The 20,628-nt window shown below is 41.2% G+C and overlaps 1 protein-coding gene across 3 annotated transcripts in view; it reads right to left on the reverse strand.

Moving 5' to 3' along the window:
- TTN (titin) overlaps positions 1-20,628 on the reverse strand; it is a 269,061-nt gene that overhangs the window by 186,716 nt on the left and 61,717 nt on the right. For 2 of the 3 annotated variants that reach the window (XM_074363965.1, XM_074363963.1), the window contains exons 45-70: positions 14,441-14,719; positions 12,059-12,622; positions 11,241-11,522; positions 10,853-11,131; positions 10,164-10,442; positions 9,788-10,066; positions 9,382-9,669; positions 8,990-9,268; positions 8,619-8,900; positions 8,245-8,523; positions 7,840-8,118; positions 7,442-7,720; positions 7,028-7,315; positions 6,636-6,914; positions 6,211-6,492; positions 5,832-6,110; positions 5,436-5,714; positions 5,044-5,322; positions 4,654-4,941; positions 4,134-4,412; positions 3,623-3,904; positions 2,340-2,618; positions 1,931-2,212; positions 868-1,146; positions 467-754; positions 36-314 (exon numbers count right to left, since the gene is read on the reverse strand). In XM_074363965.1, coding sequence (XP_074220066.1) covers positions 36-314; positions 467-754; positions 868-1,146; positions 1,931-2,212; positions 2,340-2,618; positions 3,623-3,904; positions 4,134-4,412; positions 4,654-4,941; positions 5,044-5,322; positions 5,436-5,714; positions 5,832-6,110; positions 6,211-6,492; positions 6,636-6,914; positions 7,028-7,315; positions 7,442-7,720; positions 7,840-8,118; positions 8,245-8,523; positions 8,619-8,900; positions 8,990-9,268; positions 9,382-9,669; positions 9,788-10,066; positions 10,164-10,442; positions 10,853-11,131; positions 11,241-11,522; positions 12,059-12,622; positions 14,441-14,719 — 7,590 coding nt within the window. Of the gene's footprint in view, positions 1-35; positions 315-466; positions 755-867; positions 1,147-1,930; positions 2,213-2,339; positions 2,619-3,622; positions 3,905-4,133; positions 4,413-4,653; positions 4,942-5,043; positions 5,323-5,435; positions 5,715-5,831; positions 6,111-6,210; positions 6,493-6,635; positions 6,915-7,027; positions 7,316-7,441; positions 7,721-7,839; positions 8,119-8,244; positions 8,524-8,618; positions 8,901-8,989; positions 9,269-9,381; positions 9,670-9,787; positions 10,067-10,163; positions 10,443-10,852; positions 11,132-11,240; positions 11,523-12,058; positions 12,623-14,440; positions 14,720-15,492; positions 18,235-20,628 lie in introns of all 3 variants that reach the window. The other variant, XM_074363962.1, reaches the window with a different exon arrangement.

Genomic DNA, 20,628 nt, shown 5'->3' on the forward strand with positions numbered 1-20,628 from the left:
TAGAAAATAGGAAGAACAAATATACTCAAGCAAACCTTTTACAAAGAGATGGGTAGTGCAGGATGTTTGGCCAGCATTGTTAGAAACCACACAGGTGTATTCCCCACTCTGACCTATGTCGACATTAAATAATTCCAGTTCTGCCACGGTGTCTTCAAAATAGATGTTGCACCTGTCTCCTTTCACCAGTTCCCTGGCACCTCTGAACCAGCCGACCTTGAATGGAGGGGTTCCTCTAATAACACTTGTGAAGGTGACGTCTTTGCCTGGCAGTACTTCCAAAGGTTCAGGCTCCTTCACAAAAGAGGGTGGTTCTACACAGACATGGAGGACAATGAAAAGATCCCGTCAGCTTTGAATTTACTTGCAACTATGAAGCAAAAAGAATACGCTGGAATGTGTGTCAACCTGGATGTGCCCACAAAGAGGAATTGTGTAAGAAAGGGCATGAGTGTCTAACACTGACCTTGTACGGCCAGCACTGCACGGCACTCGTCAGACCCAGCAACGTTAGCAGCCACACATGTGTAATTGCCCATATCCGACCAGTCCAGAGAGTTCAGCTGCAATGTGCAGACATTATCTGAAAATGTGGTTTGGTACTTTGCTCCACTGACAATCTTGGTTTTCTCATGAAACCAGGCAACAGAGATGGGCGATGATCCAGCCACTTTGCACTCCAAGATGCAAGATGCACCCAGCACCCCAACAGTATCCTTCAATCTTCGTGTGAAAGAGGGAGGAACCATCCGGTCTATGTGAGGAGAGGCAAGAGACTCGTGATTCGAAAGAACAGAGGAGATGTGAGAGATGAAAACTTGTGAAAGAAATGTGCTTAAGAAATGCGAGGAAAAGATTGAAACCAACCTGAAACATCAACCACAGCTGTGCAGCTGCTTTTTCCCACATTGTTTTGAACCTGGAACGTGTATGTGCCTGCATCCTGCTTCTCGATGGAGAGAATCTTTAAGGAAGAGATTTTGTTGTAGAAGCTAAATTTGTGTTTTTGGCTGCTGGTCAACAGCTTTCCGTCCTTGTACCACTCAACTGAGAGTTCGGGAGTGCCAGCCACCTTACACTCCAGAGTGCAAGTGTCCCCTACAGTCACTGTCATCGGTCCTGCCTTCTCAACAATGACTGCAGGCTCTGAAATAAAATGCGACAGCCGCCCATCAAAGTCTGTTACCTTTCCCTTGTCTCTACTAGCAAATTCACTAAGATTGTTTCCTCCAATAAAATGGGTCAGTGTAGGGTTCTCGCTGTCTCTCGACCTTAAAATGGGATTCCATAATTACACGATGCCATGAAATGATAGGACTTATTATTAAGAAATGTGTTTGTACACTAGCTGACTTCCAAAACAGTTCAGGCAATCAATGTACATGAGACAAGACATATTGATTTGCACTTGACTCTCTTTAGAGCAAAGCCTACATGTTATTATGAATTACTCGGTATTTTTGCTCTACTTTAAGGTGCTAGAGACAATTTTTTGCAACCTGTTATCCAAACAACTGCAAAACTGAACAGTAACATGCCCCAAGATGACAGTGCAAGCCGTCCCTATCAAAATTCAATCTTTGGAGTTCTCGTTGGTTTTAATAATTAGAACCTTGGAAACAAAATTTCCTTGTAGCATAGGCTAGGCTCCCAATTTTTTTTCGTGCTTAAACCAAAGACAGTCATAGTATAGCTGCTAATCAATCAAGAAAATAGTAGAAGAGATGGCTAATTTTTGTTAGGATCATAGACACAGAAAGAGAGTGTTTGCAAGGTCAATTAGGTCCTTTCCCCTAAACGTTTGAAATAGGTGTGGATCAATATAGCTCTAAAAATTCAGAAAAGGAGACTCTTACTAGTATCTTTTAGGAAGTCATCTCAGAGTTTGGCCCCTCCTTCTATCAAGACTATTGTACCGTATTATACCAACCTAAGACAGTCAGTGTGGCCATGTTCTCCCTCACTCCACCGTCATTCTTGATTTGGCAGATATACTTCCCAGCGTTAGCTGGTTCTGCTTTGGTAAACTGCAGAGTTGCAACATTTTCCACAAATGTAATTCTGGTGTTTTCACTTTCTCTAACCACTTCTTCCTTATCTTTAAGCCATTGGACAGAAATAGGCGGGGCGCCTTCTATGGTTGCTTGTAACTCAGCAGGCTCACCAGCTACAACCGTGAGGCTGTTCAGTTTGGAGACAAATCTTGGTGGTTCTGAACAGAGAAAGATGGGTGGAGATTGTTGAAAAGATTGCCCAGATAATGGAAGAGAGAGAGAGGAAAAAAATAAGCATTTTGCACGTTCCTGCCATTTCTGCCACGTGTAGGAAGTAAGGCTTACCTTTTAATTTTACAGTGCAAACGCAAGTATCACTTCCCACTTCATTCTGTGCTTTGCAGTGGTATTCACCAATATCTGAAGTGTCCACACTGAGGATGTGAATACTTGCGTGGAAATTTTTGGATGCAATCTTGTATTTCTTGCTACTTCGGAGTTGCCGCTTATCTTTGTACCACACCACCTCAAATGGTGGTGTTCCCGCAAGTTCACATTCAAGAGTAACTTCAGTATTTTTAAGGGTTTCTACCACAGGAGGGAAGCTGCTAAAGACAGGTGGTTCTGTAAAAAATAAGAATTCTTCATGAACTGGGCTGCTTCACTTAATAGAATGTTTTCACTTCTTTGCTTTTAAATCGGATGAAAGAGTCAAGATACTACAATAGGTCCAGCACGTTAGTGTTGAGGGATAAGAGCTTCAGAGAAGCCACAGACCCTACTGAGCAGTTCAACATTCTGTCTACTCTGCCTTGCTAATTTCTCTTGGACGGTGAAGACTGGTGCAAAATTGTAAAACAAAACAAAAACCAAATAAACCTCCCAAACCCAAGCATATGAATCAATATTATCAGCATGAGATGTGGAATCCTGACTTTAGGGATGGATTTTTTTGGTATATGCTTTAGAACTGGGACCTTTGGAAGTTATCACAATGTCTGTGATCTACGTCGTCCACTTCAACAAGTGGTTATTGCAATGGCTGCCTCACAACATGACAAACTTGGACTTTGTGACAAGGATTCTGGAAAATACTAGTACTATTTGCACTAAGGTACAGTGATAAAATTTCAAAAAACAGGAACTGATTCTTCAGAGAGAAAAAAACATATATAACTGTCCTGTTGTAAATGTAAAGTTAAAACCTGTATTGCTTGAACCTTATATACATGCAGTAAATATTCCTTGTTTTTAATGATAAAGATTATAGTGAAGATGATGATATATTTATAAGCTGATTGAAGGCAAAATTAATTTTAAAATGCCCAGCTGGTTTTTTTCTGTGTGTTTCTGAGACATCAAATTTGAACTGCTCAGCTAATATACTGAGGTGATCAGAACTGTGGCATTGGAATCACAAGAAAAATATCCCAGAATGACTGGCTGCATGTAAGCAAATCTTAAGAAGAAAAAATTATCTAAAAAGGGAAATAATGCTAGTTTGAGAAAATATTCTGTGATCTCAAATGGAATCTAAAAGTGACAGTAAAAGAATGAAGAACTTTTGATACCCTGGGGAGAAGAAGGTGGGTTTCAGGTAAGGAGGAACAGAAGAAAGAGGTTTCTACCTTTTACTATAACCTTGGTACTGCAGCTGGTGCTGCCAGCAGGATTCTGAGCCTCACAAATGAAGTCTGCACTGTCCTCAGTACCAAGATAGTTCATCTGTAAGACGGCCACTGAGTCAATGAAAGCCATTCTGTACTTATCGCTGGGTGGGAGCTCGTGTTCGTTTCTGTACCACACAACTCTGATTTCTGGGGATCCAGTTATCTTGCATTCAAGTCGTGCTGAGTCACCTGCTTTCACTATTTTGAATGCTTCTAATTTCTTTACAAACTTCGGTGGTTCTAGAGAGTGAAGAAAAGAGATTATGAGGCAGCAGAATAGATATAAATAACAAAGGTTCAATTAGGTAGTATGTAGGCAAGAAAAAAACATGAACAGTGCCTGGCAAACAGGGTGTACTGCATTAGGAAGAAGGGTACTTTCTTGGCTGGGTAGCTGCATTGTAAGAGATTACAGAACAGACCAGAGCCACAGGTCAGACAGAAACACAAAACAATCAAACTTGCACACCTGTTACAAGCAACATTGTAGTGCAAGAGTCGCTACCAACATCGTTGGTAACTTGGCAAGTATACTGTCCAGTCTTGGAAGCATCCACCGAGTAGAGATTTAAGAAGCTAGTTGACCCTTCCAAGCCAATGAAACATTTAGGTCCAGAGGCAAGTTCCACATCATCCTTAAACCACTTTATTTTGAATGGTGGGGTTCCTTTTAGTACTGCTTTAAATTCCACTGTAGAATCAGGAACGGCTTGTTGTCGCTCAGGTTTCACTAGGAAGCTTGGTGGTTCTACAGATTTTAAAAGAAATACATATAATTAAAGTCCACATAGTTATTTTGATAGTTTTTCGGACGTATAAGAAAACATTACTGAAAAGAGGTAATGACCAAATATTTCTTGAACTCAATAAACACGTATCTAAAGAAACAGAATTATTGAGACTTTCAGCTCTAGAGGATACCAAGAAAGAGTGCAGCATTTTACAAGTGATCACAAAGAAGAATCAGGACGAGGTAAAGAAATTCTAACCTTTTACAGTTAAGATGCCACTGCATGCATCGTCCCCTGCAACATTTGTGACCCTGCATGTGTAATTCGCAGTATCTTCTAATTCCAGGTTATTAACATCCAGCAACACAGTGTTCTCGTGACAGACAAGTCTGTATTTCGCACTTGTAGTTATTTCTTTTCCATCCTTAAACCACTGAGCACTGATGGGAAGGGAGCCAGAAACCTTGCACTCCATATGAATGGAAGAGCCCAGGACTTTATCCATTTTGGTTAATTTTTTGGTGAACGATGGAGGAATATCTTGATCTGCCCAAAGCAAATAGCAAAACACACGCATTAATATGCTGCCATTTGTGTACAAAGGACATAACACACATAAGGGAGGCTGACCGGGGCCAAGACACAAACCTAGCACTCTCAGGTAGGCGTCACAGCTGCTGCTTCCAAAGTCATTTTCCACCTTGAAAGTGTACTCTCCGCTGTCTTGCTTCATTACTGACTGGATCCTAAAACTGGCCACGTTATTTTCAAAACTCATCGAAAAATACCTACTGGGCACAATTTGTTTCCCATCTTTAAGCCACTTCACTCTGAGTTCTGGCGTTCCGGCCACAACACACTCCAAAGTCACTGGGTCTTTCTCAGTGACATCAACGGATTTAGCTTTCTCTAGGATCTGAGCAGGCTCTGTAGTAAGAATTAAAATGTGGATGAGTCTCAGTGATATTGCCACCGGAAATAGGGAACTGCTTATGAAATGGTCTCCACAGAATAACTTTGAAGGGGACTTGCTTACACACCTTGTACTAAAAGGAAGGCGTAACACCTCTCAACGCCTGACTCGTTCTTGGCTTGACATGTGTATCTTCCGCTGTGCCCGTTATCCACAGATCTGACTTGAAGTGTGGCCACATTGTTCACAAATGAAACATGAACATTATCATCTTCGTCAAGAATCTGATCGTCCTTTAGCCAGGTGATAGAGATGGGAGGTGAGCCCGCCACCGTGCTCTGAAAGGTGGCAGAGCTTTTCAAAACAGTCGTGACATTTTCTATCTTCCTAACGAATGATGGCGGCTCTGTGATTAGACAGCGTGAAAAGAAGAGGTATATTTGAGCTCCTACCCATAACCATAAAACTAAAGAGCATTACAGAACTTCTATCCGGTAGCCGGCTGCCGGTGTGGCTCACTGACCTTTCAGAGAGACTCGAGCGCTGCAAGAGCAGCTGCCACCCTCGTTGGACACAATGCACTGGTACTCGCCAGTGTCGGAAGGGTCACACTTGTTTATACTGAGATTAAACACCGACACTCTGTCAGTCAGGGTATACTTTTTGCTGCTTCGAATCTCCCTGTTGTTCTTCAGCCACGTGACTTCAAACGGAGCCGTTCCCATAACTTCACACTCCAGCTCCACATCACTGTCTCTGACTACTTCCGCGGGCCTCAGCTCCCTGATAAAGGTGGGAGGTTCTAAAGATTCAAAAGGAAGACAGAGAACAGCTTACTCAAGGGGAACTCTGAGTCCTAGCCAGCAGCACAGCCAGAAAGGAAAGGAGATCCAGGAACTGACCTTTCACTTTTAATTCAATGCTGCAGCTTGCCGTGCCTGCGTCGTTACGAGCTTCACAGACATACGTCCCACTATTTTCTACCCTGGCATCAGAAATTTGGAAAGTGGCCAAACCATCGATGAAGGAAATGCCATGTTTCTTGATGGCTGTTATCTCATTCCCATCCAGGTACCAAGAAACTCTGATTTCTGGAGTGCCTGTGATTTGGCATTCAAATGTTGTTGATTGTCCGTTCCTCAGCACCACCACTGGGCTGGGCTTCTTAATGAATTGAGGAGGTTCTAAAGATGGGGAAAAATGTGTGACGTTGAAAGTTTTTTAAATGGAAGGCCAATAAGCAAAATTGCCTTCTTAAGCCTCATCCCTTCCCCCACCCCAAGAAAATCAAGGCAAGCAAGACAGCGAAGAGATAGAGAAACCAGACCTTTGACAAAGAGAGTGGCTTTACTGGCTGCTGTGCCAACATCGTTGCTTAACTGGCAAATGTAGGTCCCCGAATCGGCAGCTTTGGCTGAAAAGAGCTCTAGAACGGTGGAGGTGTCATCCTTCCAAACTGAGCGAGCTGCTCCCGAGTGCAGCTCTTTGTTGTCTTTAAACCACTTGATTGTCATGGGGGCAGTGCCACCCACCAGCGCCTTTAACTGAACCCTTGTATTGGGATTCACATCTTGTGACTGTGGCTTTTCCATGAAGTAAGGGGGTTCTGGGGTGAAAGCAGCAGCAAAAGGAGAAAGGAAGGTTTATTTTACAACAGATCGACAAAGGTAAAGAACTAAGAAATGAGAGCAATAGGTTTTGGAGACAGAAATTGCCGACCTTTGACTGTCAGACGGCCACTGCACTGGTTGTGGCCTGCCTTGTTAGTGGCAGAACAGGTGTAGGTCCCACTGTCTGCGCCTTCCAGCTGACTGATTTCCAAGAAAGCAGTGTTGTCATGAAAAGAGAATTTGTATTTTTCACTAGCTGTTATTTCCTGGTCATCTTTGAACCACTGGATGCTTATGGGATGTGACCCAGCCACTATGCATTCTAAGTCAATAAAGGACCCTTTGATGCTGTCCATCTTCTTCAGCTTTTTGGTGAATGAGGGAGGTATGATAAGATCTACGCAATGAAAAAGCAAAAAACCAAAATATTAGGTCAATCTACCCGTTTGTAGTTTCTCTAAAATTTTAAGAGATGAAGGAGCTAAAAATGCTCAGTTTCTCCCCATAGAAAAGCTGTACCAACCTAACACATTAATGCTAGCCTTGCAGCTGCTCCTCCCGACATCATTTTGGACTTCGAAAGTATATTCTCCACTATCTCTCTTTTCTGTAGAAATAATCTTCAGTATAGAGACTGTCTCAGTGACACTAATTTTATATTTTTGGCCCAAGGTCAGTTCTTGACCATCTTTAAACCATTTGGCTGTAATCTCCTTGGTCCCTGAAAATTTAACCTGCAAAGTGGCTGGGTCTCCCTGGGTGACATCTATAGACACAGCCTCCTCGATGATGGTGGCAGGCTCTGCAGAAAACAAAGGGAGAGGTATGGGTTGTCAACTGCTCTGCTGAAAAGCTTACATCTCTGTTTTTTGTTTTTGTTGTTTTTTGGCCGTTTCCCCACGGCAAACTTTCTGAACCAACCTTTCACTGAAAGTAATGCAGAACACCTTTGTATGCCTGCATCATTTTTGGCCTGACAGACATATTTCCCATCATGCTTGACTTCAATGCCACTGAGGTACAGACTGGCCACATTGTTCTCAAAGGTCATTCTTATGTTCTCATCTTCGGTGATTTCATCGTTGTCTTTTAACCAAGTCACCATGATGGGCAAGGAGCCCTTCAGCGTGGCCTGGAAGGCAGCCGTGCCTCCTCGGAGGGAGCTGGTGCTTTCAATCTTCTTTACAAAGGCTGGGGGTTCTAGTGGAAGAATGAATTCTCAATCAATGCTAGCTCTAGAGCAAAACTGGCTTTACCGAAAAAAAAAAAAAAAAAAAAGAGCTGACTCCGCAGAAAAGCCAGTCTGCCATGAGAACTGACACGAACCTCTTAAAGTCACCCTGGCGCTGCAGGTGGCACTGCCCACCTCGTTGGTCACCCGACACTGGTACTCGCCCACGTCTGCGGCTACAAACTTGAGGATCTGCAGGCTCACCAGCTGGTCCTGAATGAAGGTTTTATACTTTCTACCACTTCGCAGTGTTGTATTGTCTTTGAACCAAGTGATCTCATAGGGAGGCGTGCCTGCCACCTCGGCCAGCAACATGACGTCATACTCCTTCAGCACTTCAAGGGGCTTGAATTCCTTGGTAAAGTAAGGTGACTCTATAGTAGGAAAGGAGTTACTGTGAGTTAACGGGGAGGAGTCTGGGCTCTGAGCCACAACTCTGGGAACACAAGGGGATAACATGAACACAAACCTTTGACTATTAAAATGCTACCACAGTGGTCACTGCCGGCCTCATTCTGAGCCTCACACATATATTCACCACTGTCTTCAACGGCAATATCTGTAAGTGTTAGAACCGCAGTGGACTCCACGAAAGACATTTTGTGTTTGCTGCTCTCCTTAATTTCCCTATCGTTCACGAACCATGTTATTTTAATTGGAGGGGTGCCCGTTACTTTGCAGGCTAGCTGGGTGGCATCTCCCTTCTTTAACAGCTGTGATGGCTCTAATTTTTCAATAAATGTGGCAGGTTCTGTGGGAAGAAGGAAGTTGGTAAGAAACATGAGGAAGAGGAAAGAATTTATAATTGTAACACAAAGAGGTCAAGGAAACAATGCAAACCTTTTACAAATAAGTTTGCACTGCACTCCATGGTTCCAGCCACGTTGCTGACTTTACAGGTATATGTGCCTGAATCAGAGGTCTTGACTACATAGAGTTCCAGGGAACTTTCAAAGACTTCTCTGGTGATATAGCAGCTTCCACCAGAAACCAGCTCTTTGTCACCCTTAAACCATTTGACTGTGAGAGGAGCAGACCCTTGGAAGGTGCTTTTCAGGGAAACGACTGAGCCAGGCAGAACATCCTTTGACGCAGGTTTGGTTACAAAACTGGGTGGTTCTAAAGAAGGGGTATAAGAAAGAATTTCAAAGAGTTAAGAGGTGCGATGGAAGGGAAGAGGCCTTAATTTGAACGTGATCTATGTAAGAATGAAATGCAGCCCCCCAGCCAACCTTGCACAATCAGGGCCCCGCTGCAGTCTTTGCTGCCCACGGAATTCGTGGCTCGGCAGGTAAAATTCCCTGCGTCGTTCACGTCTACTCTGCTTATCTCCAAAGAGGCCGTGCCTTCCACAAAGGCTATTCTGTATCTGTCAGAGGCAGCTACTTCTTTACCGTCCTTAAACCAAGACACCCTCATGGGGAGGGAGCCAGCGATTTTGCAGTCCAGCCTGCAGGCACCGCTAACAATGCTATCCACATTGCGTAGGGGTTTGGTAAAAAACGGAGCAATGTCTCGATCTGTTTGTGGCACAAGAAGAGAAGAGAGAACAATGGGGGAAAGTGCTCAGTGATTTTCATTTTGGTCATTTGTTGGGTTTCAAAGGAATGGGTAGCCTAGGTTTCTAAAGATACTAACCTAGTACAGTGAAAGTCGTCTCACAGGAGCTGCTGCCCACTTCATTGGAAATCTCAAATGTGTACTGGCCACTATCATGTAGTTCAGCCGAATAAAATTTGAGTTGGGCAACATTGTTTTTAAAACTTAGTCGATACTTCTTACTGGCAACCAAAGGTCTCCCATCTTTGTACCACTTGGGCTTAAGTTCTGGGGTGCCTGTGACGGTGTACTCCAGCGTGGCTGGGTCTCCTGCTGTCACCTGGATCAGTTCTGCTCTCTCAATGATTTTGGCAGGTTCTACAATGGTATTAAATAGTAAGAATTCCGAACTATGTGTTAAGGTTTCATTGTAAAAGGAAAGATCAACTCAAAATTAAAATGCTCCCATACGAACCTTTAACTATTAATTCCCCAACAGATGTTTGGCTTCCGGCTTCATTTTCAGCCAGGCATGTGTATTTGCCACCAAAACTAATCTGCACATCAGGGATTATCAAGACCGCAACACCACTGGAAAAGCTCATTTTGATTTTTCCATCTTCTTTAATGATCTCTTGTCCTTTCATCCAAGTGACAGAAATGGGTTCTGACCCTCTCACGGCAGCTTGTAAGGTAACGGTTTGTCCTGCTAGTGCAGTAAAGTCATCTACTTTCTTGACAAAGGTGGGTGGTTCTAGTTAAAGAGAGAGAGCGTACAAAACTTATCAAGTTCCAAACACTTCAACATCGTAAAAAAGAATTTCATTGAGGTTACAATGATCTACTCTGTAGTATTGGTCAATTAGAAGAAAAAAATAAAATTCAAGAGGAATTATAATTCCATCCAAGAGAAAGCATAGAAGATACATGGTTATCAAGCCAACAAAATTGTTTATCATGCAATTCACTTTTGTTACTAGAAATTAAATATTGCACTAGCCTCCAGCTAAAGCCTGGGTGGTCCCTAGGGTCCCAGGTCACAACCAAAGGCAAAACATATTTTCAGGGATTAGGAGAAGAAAAAAAAGGACCAGTTTTCCTTCCACGGGTTAAAAAAGCGATTTTGACAATTTATTAAAGAGACCGCGCTTTTCGGGCACTAACCTTTTAATAAGTGGGTTGCAATGCAGCCACACTTCCCAACTTCATTGGCAACAACGCACTCGTATTCCCCAACATCCGCACTATTGAAAGAAAATATCTCCAGGGACACGAGAGACTTCTGAGAAAACAACCTGTACTTTTTGCTACTCCGAATTTGCTTCTTATCCTTGAACCAGCTAATCTCAAATGGTCCTGTGCCTGAGATTTCACACTGAAGGAGGGCGTTTGTTCCTCTCACTATATCTGCTGGCTCAAGAGTTTTGATGAAAGAAGGAGGTTCTACAAAAGCACGAAAGCATTGTATAAGTGACGGGTGACAAGCAATGAAAAAGAACAGCTTTTCTCAGAAACACAAGAAACACAATGGACTGCGATGGAGTCAACAAACCTTTGATAACTATCTCAGCGCTGCAGCTGTCACTGCCCACGTCATTCACTGCTTCGCACGAGTAAGTGCCACTGTCTTCCACTTTGACATCCGTAATATCGAGCACAGCCTCCGAATTGACAAAAGACATTCGGATTGTGTTACTCTCGGTAAGTTCTTTGTTATTTTTAAACCAAGTAACCTGGATCACAGGTGAGCCTTTCAGCTTACAGTGCAGGCGTGCTGATTCACCTGGGAGCATTAGGTAAGAGGGATCCACCTTCTTCACAAAGGATGGTGGCTCTACATGCAGTCAACAGAACAGAAAAAGGAAAAGATACCTGAAGCATAAACCACACAAAAGAAAAGCAGACATCATGCAACAAAGGGACACACAACACACATAAAATATCTTCACAACATTTCTGAAAAGGTGGTGGTGTATGCCACCACTTTCTGCTTCCATGATTCCAAAACACTTTCCCAGACTCGATTCAAACAAACAAGCAAACAAACAAACAGAAACAAGTTCTACTCATACAAAAAGCAATTTTACAAAAGAAGATTGTTAAGGACTGCCCAGACATTTGAAGTTCTTTGAAAACATTTGAAGCAAGCTGTGTTACTGGCAGACAGTTTTAAGCAAACAAGAGTTAACTGAATTCTGAAGAAGACTGAAAAAATAAAATCAAACAATGCCAGGATTTTCCCAAACCAAAGTGTTTGCTTGGATGAAATTATTTTCATCACAAGATGCACTGGCTGCATTGTTTGTCAACAGTGTTTCTACTGGGGCATCCCTTCAGAGAAGGGAGTGAAGATTGCTGCACATCTCTTACCTCTGATAGTCACTGTTGCTGAAGAAGAGCTGCTTCCAGCTTCATTGGAAACTGTGCAAACGTAGGTTCCTGAATCTTTTAGCTTGGCCAGAGGGATCTCAAGTGATGCTATTTTATCTTCAAAATAGATCTTATAGTCTTTCCCAGGGGGGAGTTTCTGCCCGTTTTTACTCCATGTCACTGTGACTTTTCTGTCTTCATCTACTTGGCCCTCAAGGTGGATCTTCTTATTGATAGCTGATTGTACAGAGTCTAACTCTTTAATGAAATGCGGTTTGTCGATTATGGTCAACTCAGCTTGGCAGATGTCAGCTCCAAACTTGTTAGAAGCCTTACAGGAGTAAACCCCTCTATCTTGAATTGTAAGATTTGAGAGTTCTAAAATGTGTTTGTTGTCTACATCTGAAATCTTGCAGTGAGGGGAAGGCGAGAGGGCAACACCATCTTTCTGCCAAATGGTTTCGATCACGGGAGTCCCTGTCACTGTGCAGAGGAACTTGGCTGCCTTACCCACAAAAGTTGTAACGGACTTAGGTCTGGAGAAAAAGGTTGGTGGATATGCCTCTGTAAAAGAAACATTTTCAGCATTATATTTTGTCCCCACAAAGCTCTCACTGTAATTATACATTCCGAGAAAGAGAAAAGATGCATTATAATTTTTGATAGATATAAGATATTATTTAAAGTAAGGTAATGTATTAATAAGATGAAAAGATGTGTTGAAGGCAAAGATGACAGTGTTTTTTTACAGAGGAGCAAGACGGCACTTTAAATGTCGCTATCAAAGGAAAGAACAAATGTTCCTTTATTTTGCAACATTAACTTGCTATTGCAAAATATTTGTCCATTTTACTAGCTGATTAATTGTTTGAGCTATGTGATAAGCAATTCAGCTGACACTTTAATTTTGCAAATTTGAAGACCATATAAAGAAGATAAAGAAGATGTACGTGACTTTTCTAAAGAGTAGGGCTATCAAGCGATAAAAAGTTTGAGTAGTCTCTATAACCTTCACGTCAACCGCCAGCAAACCCTTAAGTGGCTCAACTTTAAAAGCATCCGCTAATCATTTCAAAATTGTAAAAATATTTATAGCAGTAATTTTCCATTTCCTTTCTGCATTTGGAAGCTAGCCTTTATGAATCTCTCTTTCCAATTAAAAAAATATCTTCTTCCTTCTTTCCTCTTGTGATTTGAAGCTCAAGTGTTAGTCCCCATTGCTCAGCTGGCCTACTTTGGGTAAAGAAATTTCCCAAAGTGTCATTAAGAATAATGTCATGCATTTGGTTGCATGAAGGCTCTTTTTTTTTTTTTTTTTTTGAGACTGTTTGATTACAAAAAGTGAAAACCACTAGATGGGTCACCATGGGCCTGGGGTGTGGAGTTTCTAATATAAAAGAGTTGTAGAGGAGAGGAAGCTACAGGGATCCTGATTTTTTCAAGTCAAAGAGATGTGCAGCATTTGCCTTTCCCCTCTGTGCTCTCATTGAAAAAGAAGACCAAGGGACAATCCCACGTTGACATATAGCACATGGCTTCTTTCAATAATACAAGTCACTGCTACCCCTGACTCTAAACCACAGTTCATACTCACACTTTCCCTTGGGCAGAAGAAAGCAGAAAAGAGAACGAGAGAGGTGGGGGTGGGCGGAGAGAAAGGAAAGAGCTACACATTTTTTTGCTAATAAGGGAATTCAAACATCTGGTATGTGTTAACTACTTGAACGTCATCCTATGTGTCTTTAGAAAACTGAGAACAGAATCTGCGCGTAGTTGTTCTTATTTTTAAATTAGCAACAGAGCCTAGGCTGAGAGTCTTAGTTTGCAGTCCTGCACTAGCTCCCCATCTTACTAGGATTTGTTCAACTTTAGTTTTATGCTCTGGAGTTTTTTCATTTTGTAATTCTGTTCTTAATTGGTTAACTGGTTCCTAATTATTAAATACACTGGGAAATCATTTATTTTTTAATAGCACCAAACTGTCCTGAAATTTTTTATATTAAGGGCCAAGCCAGGGTATTAGCAGTTATCTAAGACATTTCCACCAAGCTAGTCATTAAAAAAAAAAATAAAGAAAGAAAAGAAAAAGAATCCCCCCTAAAAAACCTCCAAACTCTCAGGAACCACTGCTTTTGTGATTCCTCGACATTAATCTCAAAACAATGAACTGTTTTTAGTGTTTTCTTTCACCACTGTTAGAAATACGATGGTCAGTAATGATTCCTTGTCTCACACATGCTCTGCAGTAGCTAGCCATGTTGTCACCACCTTGGCTGTTGGTCCCTCCAGTGAGGAGGACAAGCACTTCCTGCACCTGTACGAGAAGCAAAACAGGCAGTAACATGAGACGGAGTAACACCTGCATCAGTGCACGGCCTTTACCTGTCACAGTCAGCGTGGCTGTGCAGCTGGCACTGCCGTACTCGTTGGAAGCTTGGCAGGTGTACTCGCCACAGTCAACAGCCTGGGTTCTCAGGATTTCCAGGGTGGAGACATAATTTGCAGATCGAATAGAACACTTGTCACTCTCGTAGATTTCTCGGCCAGCTTTGAACCACTGGAACCGGACATTGGGGGCACCGTGGATCTCACAGGTGAATTTGGCGAGGTGGCCCAGGGCTATGTCCAGGGGCTCAATTCTCCTCCTGATCACTGGGGCAGCTGCAAAGGGAAGCAGAGGCCATTAGCACACCTGCTTATCAGGTTCACCACATTCTTCTTTTCTTTCTTTTGTTGCTGTTAATGAAGTGTAACAGTTGAAACTGGTGAGTTGGATTGTAGCTGTTTAAGACAAGTGACTGGAAAATGAGAAAGATCACTGAAAGCAAGAGAAGACAATAAGCAGCTTTCAACATATTCAGTTGTTAACTTTTCAGTGAATAGTGAAAAAAACGACTAAAATGTGATGCTTACATGCATAGCAACGTGATATATTTAAATATACCATGCTGACTAGGAATACTGAGAACAACGTGAAAAAAACACCGTACACTAAATAAAGTGATAGAGTGAAACAACGGCAAAAAAGAAATCGGAACAAGACACACAAATGGACAATTAATCATGGTTATTCTGAATTTAGGGATGAGACGGGGGATTTCGGGGTAACTAGGTGTTCACTGACAGCTTTTTATTATAAATTATTAAAGTATTTTCATGTAAAAATTAAGTAAAAATGTATCAGGATTGTGAAATATATGAAAATATGTCTTATTCTAAAAATAAGTATCAGTGTAGATATAAGATACCACCTAGTAAGGCAGTAAGGGAAAAGGAGAAAGGTTAATAACCATGATTATGTCTGAGATTTCGTTCTTACTCTAAATAAACTGCATTCTGGCAATGGCAGATAAGTGAAAATTCAGTGAGGAAACCTAAATCATTCCAGTCCAGTGAATGTTAGAACTGGATCCACTTAATCCTTCAAATCCAACCTCTTTTGACTACAGTGAGTTTTGCTGAAGTCGCTGCTCTTCCGTGGTCATTCAAGGCCTCACACGTATACTCTCCTTGATGTTCTTCTGTATTGACTTGGTCGATGACTAGCGTATATGTGTTTTGATCTTGTAAACACTTGAACTTTTCATCTGAAGGCACCAGTTTACTCTCAAAATACCAGTTCACCTCTCTGGCATCTGTTATGGATGACGTGAGGCTTACAGTGTCGCCTTCCTCAGCCATGGTGTCCACCAAGGGCGTACGTACAACAGGACCATCCTCCCTGAGGAAGCCACCCTCAGCTTCCTGGATCTCTACTGGGCCGACCTCCTCCTCAGTATCACCTTCAGAGGATTTCTCTTTTTCCTCTGATGGTTTTGGGATCCCACCCTGCTTCTCACCAGAGATGGCAGTGGAAGTAGTTGCGGTCGTCACAGCTTTGACCTGACTTTCCACATGAAAGTAACTGACCTCTTCTGTTGAGACCAGATATTTAGATTCAACTTCTGGCTCCGTGATCGTGTCAACCTTCTGTGGCTCTGAAAAAGTACCCATTTCTTCCAGCAAGCCTGCTTGGTCTCCTTTCTGAACTCTAGGCTCCTCAGCTGTTAAGATGTTCATTTCCTCACATATTAGAGAGCACAAAGCATCCTTAAGTTCAGTTTTCAAGTTAGCCATTTGAGGATCAATGCCTTCCAGAATGATGGTTAATTCTTCAGTCAGAGACTTCACTGACGTAATAAGGTAGGTGCACATAATGCAGTTGGGCTCTTGGGTGAAGTTTATGGCCTTGACCTCCACCTTTTCAATGTTTCTTAACCCTTCAGAGAAAAGACTCAGTTGCTCGCTGGCCACTGCTGCTTGCAAAGCTCTGCGGATCTGAGTTTTCAGGTGTAGTCGTTGCTCTTCTGGGATACCAGAAAGCAAACTTTCCTTAGAAAGAATGTCACTTCCCTGCACCTCCTGCACACCATGGATCGCCATGGGCTCTTTTGTGTACTCAGTGGTTTGGTTCAGGGGCATTGCCCAGTGGTCAGAATGCTCTTCTTTGAGCAGTACCTGCTTTTCCTCACATGCTAACGGAAACCTTAAGGACTTGCCTTCCTCAACCCTGGCTGCAAAATCTTGCCCTGCACTGTCTAGTTGATCAGCACTTTCCATCAAGATTTCATATTCTGTGCCCGTGTGTTCTGAAGGGACCTGGGAGATCAGGACGTCAGGACCCTGGATTCTTTCCACGTGACCCTCAGCTAAGCTCCGCTCCAGGATGAGAGCACTTTGTGCCTCTGGTTTTTGAAGAGTCACTCTTTGCTCTTTCTCCACTGTGGACACTGTCTTTTCTTTTGGTAAAAGTACTTCCTCAGTCACAGAGGTTGGGTATGAATGGGCTGGAGTTTCTTCTATTGACAACTGTGGATAACTCCCTTTAGGTTCAGCTAATAAAGTTTTCAGAGGCTCAGCTGTTAATGGACTAATTTCTTCTACGGACATGGCACTTGGAAAGATATTTTCAGTACCTGATAGAACCACCTGGGACTCAGGCTCTTGATGTATTAGAATATCTTCTTTGGGGAGGGTTTTCTGGGACTGGACGATCTGTAGCTGTAAATTGGGAGGTGGTTCCTTGCGAGGCTGAACATTAATAGTGCCACTGATGGAAGGATGTTCCCTGGTGCTTTCAGGAGTGGGCATCTTCTGCTCCAGCATGACTGTGGATTGCCGTTGCTCAGCTACTAAAGTAACTTGACTGCTCAATTCACTGGTTTTAACAATATGCTCATAAGAAAGCTGCTGCTTTTCTTCTGCCATTAAAGCCGCTTTCAAAACGGTGTCCTTTACAAAAGCTGCAATTTCCTGCTCTGAGTCCAATGTGGGGACCTTTAAGGATGTCTGTGGAAAATCTTCAGGTGCCTCTGGCATGGACGTTGCTTTGCAGGGGGCATCAATCATGTGTGTGTCTTCCGGAAGCACGAGCAGCTCTGCGGCACAGGTGGACTCACCCCACACATTCTCTGCTTTACAGACATAGAGACCACTATCTTCTCTCTGAGGGTCATTGACAATGAATGTTCCGGAACCATCAGGATTATGAATGATGGTATAATAAACATTGGTGCAAAGCTGCTTGTTTTCTTTGAACCACAAAACAGTGGGTGTAGGCTCTCCAAGCACCATGTACTCAAAGATGGCAGGGAGCCCTTGAGCACAGCGAATTGGTTTTAACTCCTTAAGGAAGTAAGGAGGACAAGGACCTTCAAGCTTTTCTGGAGATTTCTCCTCTGGTTCTGTCTCTCTGAGCCCCTCGGCTTTGGAATTTATTTTCAGATAGGCGCTACAAATTGCTTGTCCATATTCATTACTGGCAATACATGTATACTCTCCCTCATCCTCAAATTTGGTGAACAGAATGATCAAGCTGTGATCGTTACCATCAAAAACAAATCTGTAGTCAGCTGAAGGGGTTAACATTACTCCATTAAAGAACCACTGAATTTGGGGCTTGGGAAAGCCAGTGACAGTAACAGACAGTTTAACTACATCTCCTATGTTTATTTCAGCATTTGACACCTCTTTGATGAAAACTGGGACGCTGCCTTCCTTTTTGGAATCAAGTTTAGTTGAATGAACTGGAGGTTCAGACAGAAGTTCAAGTGTTTCATTTCTACTAGATAAATGAATGCCAGAGCTATCAGTCTGAAGTCTTTCTTGCTCAGCAGACAGAAGAGAACTAGAAAACTCTGCGTGGGGAAAAAGGATTATTATTGTATAATCAATAGTATTTAATAAACAAACAAAAGAGAAGTCAAAGAATTATGCACCAATTGCTGGTCTCCTGCTTCATTCCTGGAATCGTTAGATTATTTCAAGATTAATTTATCAAAAAGCACATTTCTAAAATTTTCACTTTAGCTTATTATATCATATTATATGATTATAAATACTGCACTGATGCAACTTTCAATCCACTTCATTTGTGTTAGAGTTTATAAATTTTAAAGATGCTCTTATGAGTTCTCTTTGCGATAGAATCCCAATTCTAAAGTTTGAAAAACTGCTGGATAAATATTTGTAATAAAAGAATTCAGGATTATTTAAATACGTTTCTAAAAAGATCTAGAATTATTATTTATATTTAGAGTTTTCTTGAGTTTGAGATCTTCATTATCAAATGGAAAACTGCTTATTTCAAAAATAGAACATCTATGTTCTAGTTACAGCTTATAAACTGAAGCCACTATTACAAATAAGGGGCTACAGGAAATATTTAATTTGAATTTTATTTGATTTAATCTGTTCTTAGTTACTAGAAATGCAGGCCTTCTTTTGCCTGTGTAAATTGCCATATTACTTCAACAATGCTTTTATAATGAGGCTGATGTTAAAAGTTAAGAAAGTGGGAGAATCAGAAATGAGAGAAAGTTCCAATGTTAAAAATTTGATTACATTTTATTGAGCGAGAAATACCTATATAGTATTATTGAACAGAAAAACAAGCAGTGAATAACAGATACTCTTTAAACAGTGTCCTGAGTGACAGGATGAAAGACATGTAATTTGGTAACAAGAAATCAGCTTTTCATGAAGTGTTGGGTGTGTAGAACAGCTGTTAATACTGCTTTTATTACCTAACCTAAAAGGAGGTTTACTATTTTATTAGTTCACTCCATTTGCATCACATGGAATAGTCTCATGCTTTAATTCCTTTCTGTTTGAATGTATAAGCTTTAGAAGGCAGGACCCCAGTGTCTGCTGGCTGTGAACGCACTGGTCAAACAAACCTACCTGTAGCATGTAGAATACAGACTCATTTATTACCCAGTTAGTAAGCTGTAAAGCCACTGATTAATTTCACATACCCATGGTGCCCACTTTATATTTAATCTGTAATATATCACTCATGTCAGCTTTCCCTTCACTTGAATTCCCAAAATACCTGGGAATGAATGTCAATACAGTGAAAACACCCCTATTCGCTAATATGTTGAAATACTTTCAATTGTTTTCCCTTAGTTTAAAACATGGTATTTCACCATTAAAACAGATAGTAAATGAAATTCAAGAGGGCTGAAACATGAAAGGTGTAGTTAGGAATACATGTAGATTTAACAGCCAGTAATTATGTCTAAACTCTACTATGAAAATACAATGAATTTCCTATCCAGCATCAGAGATACTAATATTTCAGGCTTTTAAGTTATGTACCTCCTGAGTCAGAAAATTAAAAAAAAATCCATTTAATTACCTACAACAATTAGTAAGTAAGCCAAGTGTGGGGCAAGGCTTATTTTTCTTTATTCAGTCATTGTCATTCTGAATACCCTCAAGTTCAATGCACTCGACACTTACAGAATTCCAATGAGCAAAATCAAATAAAGCCTACCTTCTTGTGTGTGTAAAAGTGTATTTTTCAGCTCTTCCTGACAATCCTGTAAGGCATTAAAGATTTTTCTTTTCTTTTCTTTTTCTTAAGAACAAGTTTGAACTATTGGTAAGTTGTAAATGTTTGGGTAAAGTGTGCTTATCGTATTTGTCATGACCTGAATTTCTAATTTATTTAAACACTGATTATGTGACCAAAAGTAGAATAAATTCTAAGTCCCTAAACTACAGAATTAGTTCTATTTCTGGGATTTATGATGTGATATATTACATTATATCTATAATTATGATCACAGATATTGTGTGCTCATTGGTTGAAATAGAAATTATTTTTCCACAATATTGTATCTGTCTCAAAAAGTTATGGTGACTCAAAACAAGCAAAGCAAATGTTCTTTGTTGGATAGGGTGGGTGGGGTGTGAGCCTGACTGCTTCATATTGTACACATTCTCCCAGTTTCTTCTTTAATTTGAAAGGCTTTTAGGGAATTTCCATTATGGGAATAAAAAAAATTGACAGATGAAGGAAACATAAAAGATATAATTGGATATATGAATTCTTTTGAGAATTAAATTTAAATTAAATATTTATTTTTAAAATTAAATGAAAATTAATATTTTAGTATGATCATGGTGCATAAAAATTGCTCAATGCAAAGGACAAATACAGTCATTAGGTAACAGTGAGTAATTTAGTGATGGAGGTAGAGAAGTTTCACAATTTTATTACTGTGTTCTACTATTTCTGTTGT

This window comes from Camelus bactrianus, chromosome 5 (assembly GCF_048773025.1).
Source record: "Camelus bactrianus isolate YW-2024 breed Bactrian camel chromosome 5, ASM4877302v1, whole genome shotgun sequence".
In the NCBI taxonomy this organism is placed as follows: Eukaryota; Metazoa; Chordata; class Mammalia; order Artiodactyla; family Camelidae; genus Camelus; species Camelus bactrianus.